Here is a 14,209-nt window from a genome sequence, read left to right on the forward strand (position 1 = left end):
CTGAAACAAAATAAACACTTCCCAAATTAAATTAACATCATTAAAATAACTTGGTAACAGTCACAGATAGTTAAACCTACAGATTTTTAAAGTCTTATATGAGCTTACAGTGAGATGTGACACTTCTCGTAGCTCTGACAAAATTTTTGCGCTCAGCCAGATCGGCCTTTTAGTTTTATTTAATACAAGTGACTGAAGTTTTGAAAGTACAGGACCTCTCATACAACAAACTCAGTAATCACAGAGAGGGGAACAGAAAGGATGGAATACTGCAGTTACTTGCAGCAGTCTTCTGTCAGTGGGAAATGCACCGTCGGACTCTGCACCATGGCAGAGGTTTGCTTTCCTTACCTCTGGAGGAAATAAAAACAATCCATTCTGTGTGAATGTGATACTGTTCAGTGACGAGGCTTCTCACTCCAGGAAATCCAGTCCCTGTTCTTCGGGATGCGTTCCCTGTTCTTTTCTCTTTTCTTTCTCATACAACAGAGCATTAACACTATCTGACAGAGAAAAAGGAAATTGCACTATAAAGCCTTTTCATAGCCATTATTTTTCTTACTATTAAATGATCACTAGAGAGGTTTCGCTGCAGTTGTTTGGATTGGTTTGTGACGATTGCTTGTAATTGAGGAATGATACCCAGTTTTACAAGGCATTTATTCAATTCTTGTGTATGAAACTCTGCTGGACCCCTGCAAGCAAGGAACTCGACGCGAGAACGTTTTCTCGTGCCTTTTTCTTCACCTGCCCCCACATCCCTGTTTTAAAGTACTTTATTACGGACCTTAATTTTGCAAACATTTGGAGACTAGTGTCCTTAGTTCACGGGAACGAAAGTCACACAGAATCCGTGCCGGTGTTTACTAGGGCCGTTCTGTTTCCCGGCAGGCGCTCGGCGGGTGCGTGCGCTGCGGGAGGAGCCCTGGGCTCGGGATTTGGGACAAATCCTTCGGGACGCGCGCGGGATCCCTGCCCTGGGCCCCGCCCCTGCCTGCACAAGCCCCGCCCCTGGCCCCTCCCAGCAGACCCGGTGGGGGCGGGGCCTCCCGCCGCCGCCGCGTTTCCCCCTCCCATTGGCGGCGGGGGCTGCGCGTGACCGGGCGGTGCGTGACGTAGGAGGAAGAAGCCGCCATTAGGGGCAGCGGGGCCGCGGCCGCCGGGCGGGTTTGGGTGTCGTGGCTCTCTTTAGCCGCTGTCTCCGCGGCCTCGTCGGTGCCTCCCCATCTCCGCGGGCCCCTCTCCCCCGCGGGCCCCTCTCCCGGTGGGCGGCGGTGGCGCCGCGCTGCGGCCCGTTGATGTGAGGCGCGGCTCGGCTCGGCGGCGGGGCGCGGATGGCGGCGGGGGCCGGCGCGGCGGCCGGGGGCCGCAGCTTCTCCTTCAAGGTGGTGCTCCTCGGGGAGGGCTGCGTGGGCAAAACCTCGCTGGTGCTGCGCTACTGCGAAAACAAGTTCAACGATAAGCACATCACCACGCTGCAGGTGCGGGCCGGGGCGGGGTGGTGGCGTGGGGGGTCCCGCTGTTGTTCTCCCCTCACCTTGCGCACCTCCTCGCACTGCTGGCCGTGTCTTCTCTGCCGCTTTAGTGGCAGCCCGCGCCGCCGTCGCCGCTCGCTGATGGTGCCTGTCCCCTGCCGAGTTTGCTGGAAGCCAGTTTTCTCTTTATTTTCACACCTCAGATTTAAGCTTTCAGTATGTTTAGGCCTCGTTTCTAGTCTGCATACTAACTGCTCCGTTTTTTCCAATTACGTATATGAATGTCTTCATTTGAATCTTGGAAAGTATGATGCAAAAGTAATGTTGTTATTGTAATCATTGTTAGTGGACTGATGACTAAGTGTTTCATATGTGCTGCGTTTCTGTTAATCATAGTCTTCCTCATGTTCTCAAATCCTGACATTAGCACTATCTAAACGTTTCTGTTTAAGGAGAGCAGCTTTCACAAAATGGTTTATGAGATTAGGGCTTATGTTTTAATAATGGGAAAGATTCTTAAAGCTGAACTGCTTGTCATGACAGCTCCCTCAATTTTGGCTGGATTCTCAGTAGTACTGTCTGTTGTTATAAAGAGCTACCAAGTGATGTTCCACACATGAAATGTGACAGGGTGCCTGCTTGAAAGTAATGGGTTTTTTCATGGCCTACTAGTTAGTGATGGATGGTATGTATGCCGTGGTACAAAATGAACTGCTTGTACTCTACATGGTCTCAGAAAATGTGTTTTGAAGTTTGTTTTGTGAGTGGTATGTTAAGTCTTTCAGGATGTCACCTTGCATAGGTGGAAGTGTGGATTCAGTGTATGCCACTCTTAATATTTTTTTTTAAATAAAGAAACAAATCATGCCACTTGGTGGACCAGTAGTGGGTTTTGATCTAATTTTGAATTACTTGAAGTACAGAAGAAATAGTAGGTGGTGTTAAAAAGAAAAGAGTTTTAAGGTAGTTATGTGCCATTCCCATGCATTTAGGGGAAGCTTCTTGAATTGTGTATCTCAGAACTAATTAATAGTGAAACTTTCCCTTAAAATGAAAGCAGCATTCTAGATGCACTAGAAGCAATACAGAAAATGTTTCATAAACAGATAATGTAACTCCATTTTTGCTGAGAAGAGGTAAAAAGAATGTTTTAGACTTTATCCTGTGTTCATACTCGGCTTTTAGGTTAAACTATTGGTGGGTTTACTAGACAAGGTATTTCTAGGAAGCTGGTTGTAGCTGTCATGCCACAATTGATGCTTGGTATGCCACGGAGATGCCTGGTAGCTCATAGGTGTCAGAGGTGCAGCAGAAGTGTAGCACTGAGCAGTCAGTTAAAGTGCATCAAGTGGTCATGTGCAGCTGAATTCTCATGTCCCATGTTTTAAGAGTAGGTCCAAGTAGATTGTTATGTGGTGTCGCTTATGTTTGTTGTTTGGGGTTTTTTGTTCTTTAAGTCTGTAGTGGAAAAACTAAAATTATGAGCAGAAACTGGGTTGGAATACAGACTTGGGTCACAAATGTCATGAAACATACTTATAAATTGCTCCAAAATGCTGATAGGAAATGTCTGTAGATAGTGTGGCTCCAGAGCTTTTGGTTTTCCCTGTCTGGATAGGGGTATGTTGAGGAGTGGAAGCGCGTGCTTGCAGTTCCTACTGAGCTTTTGTTTCTCCACCCTAACCAGGTTTGTGGTTGCTACCTGTGTCTTTTAACTGACTGCTCATTGTTTATCAAGTTGTTTGCTTTTCTGAGCTTCCTTGGCCATATATGCATCTTACCGATGCATATGTAAAATACAATGCAAATTGCTGTTGAATCTTATTGTGCATCATGTGCACTTGTTAAGTATTATCTTTATTATTTTTATTTCCCTACATCTTACCATTCTAGAAAATAAAATGAAGTGTGTTCTTCCTCCATCAAATTAAAAGATAGTTTAAAAATAAGATGAAGAGAAACTAGGGTATCTGATTAAGTAATGAAGTAACATGTTTGCAAAGCATCCTTTGTTGGTTTGGTTTTTTTTTTTAAGATAAAAGGCTTAATCTGATAAGACTGCTTTGTTTCATGGCAACGGTTCAAAGTAATGCACCAAATTCCTTTTGTTCCAATAAAGCCAAAATTAGATAAATACTTTGCTCCTGGTCCAGCAAAGGAGTGACAATGATTAATCATATGAAGAGATCACTAGATAATGAGACAAGAGGCTCTCCATTCACAATAACTTAACTTAAAAAAAAGTATTGCATAGTGCTTTATTCCAGTATGTTTGCAACAAAAAGGGTGGTGAGACTGTAACCTTCTGGCAACTTCATCTACTGATGTTATTCTACTGTGAAGCAATTATTTTTATACCCAAATAAGTAAGTTTGTTTGGTGCTAGTAACAGAAGACTTCGACTAAAAGGGAGCAGTTTCTCCTCCCTCCCCGCTCCCCTCTCTCAATCCCAACTGGAGTGCACTGGAACCTCCTCTGATTTAGGGGGCTGCTGGAATGTGTTGCTGTGTTAGTATCAAGTCATGTGCTTAAGATGTTGATGACCTCCATGTTGAAGTGAAGGTAGCTCCTGATTCACAGAAGAAAATATCTTGTTAGAACATTGTGGAAAAGCTGATGCAGGAAAAGTAGGGGGTTTTGCATACAATCTATAACCTGTAGTCAGACCTGGTGGGGCAGTTAAAATTGATTCCCATTGTTTGAAATACTGAAGTAAGTATCCTCATCTTCATACAGTAATTATTGGTTATAAATTGATATCAGTTTGAGCTGTGCTGGAATTACTCTAAGAATAAACCTACTGTCAAACTATTGGGTTTTTTAATTTGGTAAATAATTTTTATTATTTAATTACTCAGGATAAATACAACTGCTCTCTTAAATGTGTGGAGGAATATCCAACCCAAGAGAGCTGCTGATGTGGTTGCAATTGTAGAGTTTCTGATAGCTTTTCCAGGTTATCCCCAGTCCATCAAAGCAGTCTTGGTTATCAAGATAGCTGGGGGGTGAGTGAAAGACAACATAAGGAAGTTTAGTGCTATATGCAGTGTTTGTATGAAGCACTCGAGGGCAGATGCCACACACCTGCTTTCAGTCATTTCGGGAGACTTTTTTCCAGCTGTGTCTTCCTTGTGTTCTACTCAAGCCCCTTTATCAGCTCCTAGCAGGGCCTGGTGGGCATACAAAACTGAGCTCATAGAAGAAAGAATTAAAAGAAAGAAAATATTTCCTACAGCCACATCAAAAGATTGCAATTTTAGCTCTTATAATTGCATTATTCTTTTCTAAGTGCCTAACTATATTTCAAACCAGTCATAAGACAGTAGAGTCAAAATATGAAAATTAGAAGCTTCAGAGAGTTGTTTGAAATTACTTATATTTGAAGTAACCATGTTTCTGTGAGTTTTTGAAAGTCCTAGCAAAAATAAACTGTCATAGTAATTAAAATAATATGGAGAATAGCTACTGATTTTAAATTGAGTCACAACTCAGACTTGTAGTACTCAATTCAGTATTTTTTTGGAGATTAGAGAAAATGTTGAAGCTTTTTCTATGTGTAATTACCTAACAAAGGTAGTCAAAGGCTTTGATTTTGAAACTTGACATGCTTTAAAATCTTGGCAACTGACGTTTCCTCTAAACTATCTCAAAACAGAAGCTGAGGCTCTTGCTTATGTGTTGGGTTTTCCCAAATTTCTAAAAACTGTACAGTCCTGCTATTTGCTTGGTTGTTTTTTTTTTCTCCCTCACTAACCTCAGAACGGCTGGGGAGGGGTATATGTGAGTTGAAAGGTTAAAAGATATATGTTAATTTGTCTTTGGCATGTTCACCACTGTGGATGTAAAGATATGTTTTATTGATGGTTAATGCACTAAACTTACTCATTCCTACTAATTCATGAGCAGAGCGTGCTAACTGTATTTGTCAAGTATATGAACAAAATAAAGAAGAACGAAGAATTAAATCTGTAGTATAGTATTGATGGTTTCCTCCACCATGTTCACAAAGGTTTCTGCTCAGTACTAACCGTGACTGCTTCAAATACCAAGTTCCAATCTTGTTTTCAGACAAATCTGCTTTTATCAGAGTATCTGATAGAGGATGCTGTCTCTCCTTTTTTTGATTATGTGCCTAAGACTGTAGATAGACTAAAACTTAATCATTACAAATTCATCAAATTTTAATACAAGAGCAATTATGATAGCCCAGTGCTAAATACCCTTGCCACAGTCACTTGTGCAATACAAAAAAACATGCATGTAGGAGTATTTTAGTGCTTGGGTATATAAAAAATGAAAATCTGTATCTGAGTGGTAAAAGACAGTATTCCTATCAAAAGCTGTAGTACCTGAAGGATAGGTTATACTGAAGCAAAACTTACGTATGTAGATAAACCTACTTTAGTTTTTTGCTCTGTCAGATAGGAGATATACATGTGCTGTTAACTGGGTTGTTGTCTAAAGGTACAGTAATATGTCTTTATGGACACTGAGTTCTCTGTGTTTTTAAATATAAATCCCCTTTCTGTGAAAGATTTTTTTTGCTCAGAAATTGATTCTGAAACAATTGTGTGGAATTCACATTAACTGAGGGGGTTTGGATTCTTGGTGTTATGACAAAAGCAAACATTGCTCAGAAGAGCTTTTCCTTTGAGATTTTTGCAGTAGAATATTGAGTACTGTAGTACAGCAGATCAATAAAATATTGTCAGGTAAGCTTGATTCATTGTGCCTACAAGATCTTCTTTCCCTGTAGCCCAAGTGTTGGTGAATTAAAACTTCTGAAGTTGCCTCCAAGCTTCTGGCTTTTAAACTGTGGTGTAATGCAACAAATGATGAAGACTACTGATGAGTTAATCCTCAGGGACAGCTGTTTGAAAGCCATCAACTACTTTCTCTAGAATTTTTAATTAAAGAATGAAAAGTTTTCTGATGTTGAAGATTGGTTACTCTTCTGTTAAGCTGTTTGTTACAGGTTGGTTAGAGGGCCAAATCCATTTAATGTGCTGTCTGGAAGTTTTTCCAGACTTTGGATGCTACAGTGAGTCTCCTCACTGTAGACTGAGAGGGTAGTGTAGTGTTAATGCGTTAGTTACGTAGAGCACAAGGGTTGTAGGGATCAGTTCTTTGCTATCTGTTCTTGGAAAGTGTTTTTCTTCTGGTTTGTTCCCTCTCTCTTTGTTCTTTTTATCAGACTTTGTGGAAGGGTTTGGGGGAAGGTACAACTTAAAAATGGAAAGGGTTTTTTTTAATCTTCTCATCTTGGGTCATACAGATGCCAGGGAAGTAGCTGAAGAGCAGGAGCTGCTCTAGCAACTGAATGTTGAATGACTTAAACTGTAACATAGGCAGTGCTCCAGAAAGGCACTTTGACAGCAGTTTAGGCTGGTGTGCATTGAACTGCTGTGGTCTCCTGTGTGCATTCTGGTTGCTTGTGTACTTGAACAGCAAGCTGGGTCAAGCAGCTCGTCTGGCCCATGACACTTTCCACACATGTGACTCTTGGTTCTGTGGCTGGTCAGTGCTCGTGTGGAGAACTCCTCTTGAGCTCCTGCAATCCAGCCTAAAATAATCTGTGATGAATGTATCATAAAATACCACTGAGTTCTTGTTTGAACCCAAATGCAAACTGAGGTAAAACTGAAATGAAAATTCACTATAATTTAAGGCAGAAGAAAAAAGTTAGCCCTTGGTAACTGAATTGTGTGATAAAACATGTTACTGCTAGTCTTTAGAATGGGGAAAGCGGGTTCCTAATGCATCGACACCTTAAGACCCTCTTCTGGTCCATAAAGCTTGTGTTAAATTATATTCCATTTTTACCTGTCAAATTACCGACTTGGTAACAGAGGTGGTATCTGAAAATGTGAATCATACAAGTTTGGAGGAAACTAGACCTACTCAAGTTACTGAAATTAGATTAACCTTGCAGTGTGCTCTGGTCCTGTAAAATATTTCCGGAAGTTATAGTAGTAGAATTCTAAAGCAGCTTTTATGCTTATTCTGAGGCTTCTCAGAAACAAACAAAAATACAGAACCAAAAAACAGATGAGGGTAAGTTGTAGGCTCACTTCAGCAAAAAAGGGAAAAGTTACAGACAAGGAAACTTGTGAAATACTCATGTTCCAAGATATTTAGTGATAAAATAAAACAATTGTTTATGGTTCTAGTATCTTAGTCATAGTGAACTACTTTGCCTAATTCCTACAGACCAAAAATCCTGTTAGGCTTGTTCCTACTCTAACTTCACAGAGTCATGTGAAATGCTTTGAGTCTGGCTTAGACTTATCAGTCTTGTGAATTCAGAGTCTTTCCACACAGCTCATCCTTCCCAAATCATTCAAAACAACTGCAAAACAAATTGTAGTGAGTGATTGGCTTAACTCAAATTTATTTAGAATAGACTGCTGGCAGACTATAGTGAAGTTACTAACTGGCTTAATATTGACTTAGCCTTCTGGCTTACAGAGTCTTTTGATCTGGAAATTTGTCTTTTATTGATTCTGATGCTTTATTATTTAATTTCAAGTCAAATTATGTGTTTTGTGTGTAAAACTTAACTAATCTGTTTGCTTTCCAGGCATCTTTTCTTACGAAGAAACTAAATATTGGTGGAAAAAGAGTAAACCTTGCAATATGGGTATGTTTCTATTTTTTTTCCTCCTTAGCTAATTAGAATGTTTTTCTGGGAAAAAAAAAAGTGACTTCGGCTTACTATATCACAAGTGCTAGGCACTTCTTAATAAAGTATTTGGAGTTCCTTGCAGTGCTTTGTATTGTTTGCTTTGTCTTAAATGCTAACTAGTGTATTTTAAATGCAGGATACAGCTGGTCAAGAAAGATTTCATGCATTGGGGCCTATCTACTACAGGGACTCTAATGGCGCTATTCTAGTATATGATATAACAGATGAAGACTCTTTTCAAAAGGTACTGGGCAGCTTTTACGTCTGAACTGTAAACTGGTTGAAAGATAACTTGTGATATGTGTAAACAGAAGTCTTCTGGTTTCGGCAATATATATTATATTTGCAAATGTAGATCATGTAATGGAAGTATACAGCTTATTAGTATTCTTTTGAAGACTGACTTCCCTGCTATCAGGTTATTCAAAGAACACCAAAGCATTTCAGTTTCTTAGAGCACAGTGCAATAATGTCAAAGTTGTGGGTTTGATCCCTGTATGGGGCATTCATTTAAAAATAGCACTTCATGATCCTTGTGGGTCCCTTCCAACTCAGAATAATCTGTGATGTAGCTGTGCAAGTTACCTGTGACAGGCTGTGAACATAAACCTGGACTGTTGTCATGGTATGCCATACTGATCTTTACTGTATAAACCAAATTACTAAAAGATACTAAGTGACATGACCTTTTACAGAGCTGAGAACTGTGAAATTGCAATATGTGATAGTGGAGACATTGCCTTCTCTATGATAAGTTATTTGTTGTCAAATCCTCATCAAAACATGTAATTTGATGGCTAGTTATTTTATGGCTCTATTAGTTCATTAGTTTGATCAGGTGAGTTTTTTCCACCCTGTGTCAATCTGTGCTACCACTCTATAGGATTTTTCAGCTGAAAACCAGTGACATTTTTTTAAGCAAGTTTGTCTCTGACTTTCAGCAAAACCAGTTGGACTTCTTTGTAGAGAGAAGTGAGAAAGTGTGGTTGCATGGGCAAGGCTTGGTTTAGCAGTGATAGAAATAGTCTAAGGGTACAGATCCACAACAGTTTAATTAATTCTGGTATAGAGCAAATAAAGCACTTGTGCTAGCAGTTAAACACTTGTGGCCACCTGCAGAATGATGATGACTTGTGGATACTAATTCAACTTGTGTCTTTTTGTGCTGAGTCCTCCATAGTAAAACCCTGTGTTACCAAAACATTTAAATGTGCAGAAAAAAAGAAGGAAAGCTGATTTACAGAAGTTACTGCAGAAGTACTACTGGATCATGTAGCCTTTTTTTTAGATTCTTGAAGTGATTGCCTCTCTTCACAATTATTCCCTTAAAATAGCAGTTCCTAAGTCAATGCAGTGATCATACAACTTAAAAACTTTTCATGACAACAGATTTGTTAACAGATTCCTTACCATCAGCTGACTCAACGTGCTTGTCCCATCTGTTCTCTCATGAAATAAACATGTGTTATAATCTAACCTGAAAAACTTAGTTCAGGTGCCTCTACCTCTAAAGTACTATTTGTGGTCTGTCAATAAGTGCCTGTTGATAAAAGATCTCATGTCTGACCTAAAGTGGCCCATGCAGTGAACTTGCTATATTGCGTGTGGTGAGTTCTATTTTTGGAGTAATTGAACCATTTTATCTAAGTAATTTGCTTTTAATTTCACTTGTGAAATAAAACCTGCTGAACAAGGGCCATGTGTAGCAACTTAAAGAATATTTTTTTCATCTATGTTGCTCTAAACAATTTTGCTTTAAGTTTAGAGTAGATGGTTAATGAAGGAAATGGGATGGTTCCACACTGCCTAAGATAAAAGTATATCAAGTGAAAACAAACTCACCTCTATTCTTTTTGCAGGTAAAAAACTGGGTTAAGGAATTAAGAAAAATGTTGGGAAATGAAATCTGTTTATGTATAGTAGGTAAGTCTCTTTCAACATGACTGAATTGGAAACCTCTCTTGATTAATAGCATCTTCAAAATGCTGCTTTGACAGCTTGTACATGTGAAGGGGTAAAGCTTACGTTAGATATTTAAAATTAAATAGAAGTTTCACTAAATCACATGGAGGAAAATTAGAGTTTGATTGAAGAAATAAGCTGTTTAATTTTACACTATTAGAAGTGCATGGTACAGACACCTGCAGACTGTAGTTTAACAAAAAATGAATATTTTTCTTCTTTCAGGTACTCAAACTCATTACTTTTCTCGGTGGCGTAGACTAGGTGCTTGTCTGTTTTAATAATTAAGTGCTTGCAGGTTGGAGTGAGTCTTAAAGATTGGAAATTTCAATGCAAATGGAATGCAACAGAAGTGCAGGGTTTAGATTTAAATCAGATCTAATTATTAAAACACTTCCATGAGGTTAGATGTATGGACATTCTACAAAAATTACCTCTGCAGCACATGGAAGGCACTAATCACAAAAAAGGGGCAAAAGGCTGAATTGGGTGGAGGCATTTAGCTGTCCTGATCTCTCTATGGAAGTAGCACCTTATAGCCTGTAAATGCTTGTGTGAAAGGAGATTCTCAAATCATAGTGTTCTTGAAAGTGAGACCTATGTAACAGCTGGTCTTTACTGGGACAGCTTGAGAAAATGGAGTACCATGATTACATGTCTGCTTTCTTTTTGGGTAATTTTAGAGTACAAAGACTTAAAAGATTAACTTGTTTTCAACAGGTAACAAAATAGACTTGGAAAAAGAGAGACATGTTTCAGTGCAAGAAGCAGAAATGTAAGTCACACCTATTACTAATAGAAACAGTCATTGCAGAATTATGCTGGAGTAATAAACTCGTGATGCTGTTAACATAGCAGCCAGCTAGGCACTGCTGGCTTATGCCTGCCAGTTGTTGAGTGTTCTGTTAGTATCTGAGTCACAGGGTGTCCTGGCTGACCAAACTGTAGCTTGAGAATTGTTTGTGATTAAAGTCAATATTTGCAGTTTAAATCTCTTTCTAGACATGAAATTTTCTTAATTTCATCTAGTGTCTTGCATCAGTCCTTGCAGTTTTAAACATATAACTCCTTTTTTTGTATTAAATAAGCATGTGTAGATTAACTCTGAAGTTAGAATAAAACCTCTTGCGATGATCTTATTCCTTCTTGTAAAATGGCTTAGAAAGATTGAGTCCTTTACTACAGTGAGGCTCCATATCTGCATTTCTACAGGTATGCTGAATCTGTTGGAGCAAAACATTATCATACGTCAGCTAAACAGAACAAAGGAATTGAAGAACTGTTTCTTGACCTTTGCAAAAGTAAGTGTTATGTAGTTTGTTGGTAAGGAGTTAATTCATAAAATGCTTCAGGCTTCAGAAATGCTTTTGAGGCCATATAGAAAACTTTGAGTGTAAAGTACTACTTAGAACTGACTTCATTTCAGTCCACTTCAAGCCACTTATGTTCTGTAACAGCTCTGGAAACTTGATGTATGGATGCTTACAATATTGCAAATTCATGCTCTACTCCAGAAATGTCTTGGTATTTTGTTGAAGCACTGATTGCTGTTCCATTTACCATGCATAAGTATGTAACCCAAATCAAACTGCATGTTACTGGTCTCACCACTGCTTGCTTTAAATCTTGTGTTTCACACTCTTTCAAAAATCTTCTCAAATTATGTCAATTACAAATCATAAACTCAAAGCTCTAATGATGCAAATTTTACACAGAAATCTCAACAAATGGTAAATATCGTGGTATGTGGGATGAAAATCCAACACAAGCAAATCATCCTAGTAGTTGTATTTATGTGATAAAAGAATTTAAGGAAAAGGTCTTGTGCATTTCTGAGGAGGTAGTTGCTTGAAGTTTTTTGGGGGGAATTTTTTGGGAGGGTGGAATTTCTTGCTTATTTGGTTGGGTTTTTTTAACAGTGTTACTGATATGGGTGTGTAAATCTAGCTTTTGAAGTTGCTAGCTCCAGGACACCTGAGGATCACTATGGTCTCCCTTAGTTACCAGGAGCTCCTGTATGTTGGGTGCTTTAGAAAAAAGATTTATATGTTCTTGCAGTTATGCCATGTGATACCTGAGTTCTTAGTTCTGCAGAACAAATAGGAGAACCACTCTTGCTGAATTTCTGTCTCTGTGCATATAGTTCAGATAGAGATAGCGGAGTCTTAATGTAAAAATACAATGGAATCTAATACATGTCTTTCTTTACAGGAATGATAGAAACTGCTCAAGTGGATGAAAGAGCAAGAGGCAATGGCTCCAGTCAGTCAGGAATAGCAAGGCGAGGTGTACAGATCATTGATGACGAGCCACAAGTACAGAGCAGCGGAGGATGCTGTTCTTCTGGATAATTATAAAACTGTGCATCACTGCCCTCTCAATATGAAGACTGCCATATTCCAAGTCACATGTTCTTTACCAATGGAGTAATAGAATTAACAGTATTTAAAAATAATCACATGTAACACTGCAGAGACCTTAAGTGCTAAACTAGTGGCGTCTGTGACCAGAGAATTGGCGTTTTCTACAGTGGTTAACAAAGCAATTACCAATGGCCTTTTTACATATTTTTCTTTAATGAGGAATAATATGCATGTAGAAAAGACCTACTTAAAGGCTTCATTTATATTCTTTTAAATCAGATCATTATTTAATAACTTATATACATTGTTGTTGGAATGGTATACGTTTTTGCAGCTCTTTGTACTTTGTGGTAGATGGAATTGTATCACTTCTAAAATGCAAATTGATTTTTTTTAAATTAGCAGATATCTGAATTAATATTTTTGCAGGGCCTTCACAAGCCTATAACTCAACTACTTTGATATATTCTGTTCATCTGTATGCCAAGCTGATAAAATACATTGTAAATTACATATTAAATATTTTATCTGCTTTTACAGTTGCAGGTGCAGAAATATGTACATCAGTCTTGTCTGTGATTGTGAAGTGAATAAGTCAGTGAAAGATGCAAGCCTTTCATGTGCACTGTTAAATTACTCATATTATTCCCCTACCTGAAAACAGCTTTGTTTTGGGTACATCCATAGCTACAGCAATTCTTTAATCCATTTCTGGCAAGCAGCAGTATTTAGAGTATCCCCTTACTGGAAGAGAATGCTTCTGTAAACTGCTGTTTAACATTGAGGTGTTTGACTTGCAGCTAAAACAGTTGGTGCATGCACATACCTTGCCTCTGCAGTTACTTTGTTCTCTCAGAAGATCCCCAGAAAGTCAAAGCAACTTTAGCCCTTGTCTATCTGGTAGCCAGCAAACCAGATGCATGGGAATCTCTTTAGCTGCTCTAATACATTTGTTTCCAAAGACAGCATTATAAATTATTCATGAGCATATTTTTTTCCCCTGTAGGGCTTGAGTGAACAATTAATTGGCATTAACTAGAACTTCTAATTTGGAGTGATTAAATATAAGATGTGAAACTTGCCAGATGTAACTGTAACTAAGGGGATTCTAGGCAGAATTGAACTTATTCCCAACTTGCTTTTTCTCCTCTAAAGTGTTTTGAAAGTCCATTTAAGTTTCAGGAGGAGGGTTTTCAGAAAAAAATATGTAAACTACTATCACAAAAGAACACAAGTGGTGGTAGCTGAAACTTCAAAATGTTTTGTGCTCTGACTTTTTTACGTAAGTTGTCATGCTTGGAAAAACAGTAAAGGTGATGTCTATGACAAAGTAGAATATCCTTGGCCTTCCTTTTTCTGAAAGGTAGATTTAGTATTGCATATGAATGCACTGAATGGTGTGGGTATGTTCTGATACACAAAAAAGTAGTAGTAATGAATTAGTCTGTGTAAGAAGTGTGCTGTCTTCAATCTGATTTTTATTTTCTCTGAAATAATAGAGGGCTTTGATACAGACTGATCCTGGTGCAGTTTCTCCTTTCCTGCCTCAACTGTGGTGTAGATACTTTTTCCTTAGACTATCATTGCTGTGCTCTTCTGTCGTGTTTTTGTGCATGATGGAGAAAGGTGGTCTCTTCCGGCTAGTGAAGATTTTCTTGGCTGTACAGAGCTTTAGTGTGAACCTAAAATCTGTGATTATATGTGTCAACATGTAGCAACACTGT

The 14,209-nt window shown here is 38.8% G+C and overlaps 1 protein-coding gene across 1 annotated transcript; it reads left to right on the forward strand.

The window, feature by feature from the left end:
• The first annotated feature begins 1,114 nt into the window (after window positions 1-1,114).
• Window positions 1,115-14,004, forward strand: RAB21 (RAB21, member RAS oncogene family). The gene is made up of 7 exons (XM_084205342.1): window positions 1,115-1,481; window positions 8,056-8,115; window positions 8,297-8,404; window positions 10,020-10,083; window positions 10,843-10,897; window positions 11,335-11,423; window positions 12,334-14,004. The coding sequence occupies exons 1-7, from the start codon at window positions 1,335-1,337 to the stop codon at window positions 12,471-12,473; spliced, it is 663 nt and encodes a 220-aa protein (XP_084061468.1). The 5' UTR covers window positions 1,115-1,334; the 3' UTR covers window positions 12,474-14,004.
• The last annotated feature ends 205 nt before the right edge of the window (window positions 14,005-14,209 follow it).

This window comes from Fringilla coelebs, assembly GCF_963513975.1.
Source record: "Fringilla coelebs genome assembly, chromosome: 5".
Taxonomy (NCBI): Eukaryota; Metazoa; Chordata; class Aves; order Passeriformes; family Fringillidae; genus Fringilla; species Fringilla coelebs.

Excerpts from the sequence above, each read along its gene's own strand:
- RAB21 (XM_084205342.1), top strand. The coding sequence starts at position 1,335 with ATGGCGGCGGGGGCCGGCGCGGCGGCCGGGGGCCGCAGCTTCTCCTTC. Across the intron at positions 10,898-11,334 it reads TCAGTGCAAGAAGCAGAAAT|GTATGCTGAATCTGTTGGAG; the intron begins GTAAGTCACACC and ends GCATTTCTACAG. Across the intron at positions 11,424-12,333 it reads GTTTCTTGACCTTTGCAAAA|GAATGATAGAAACTGCTCAA; the intron begins GTAAGTGTTATG and ends CTTTCTTTACAG.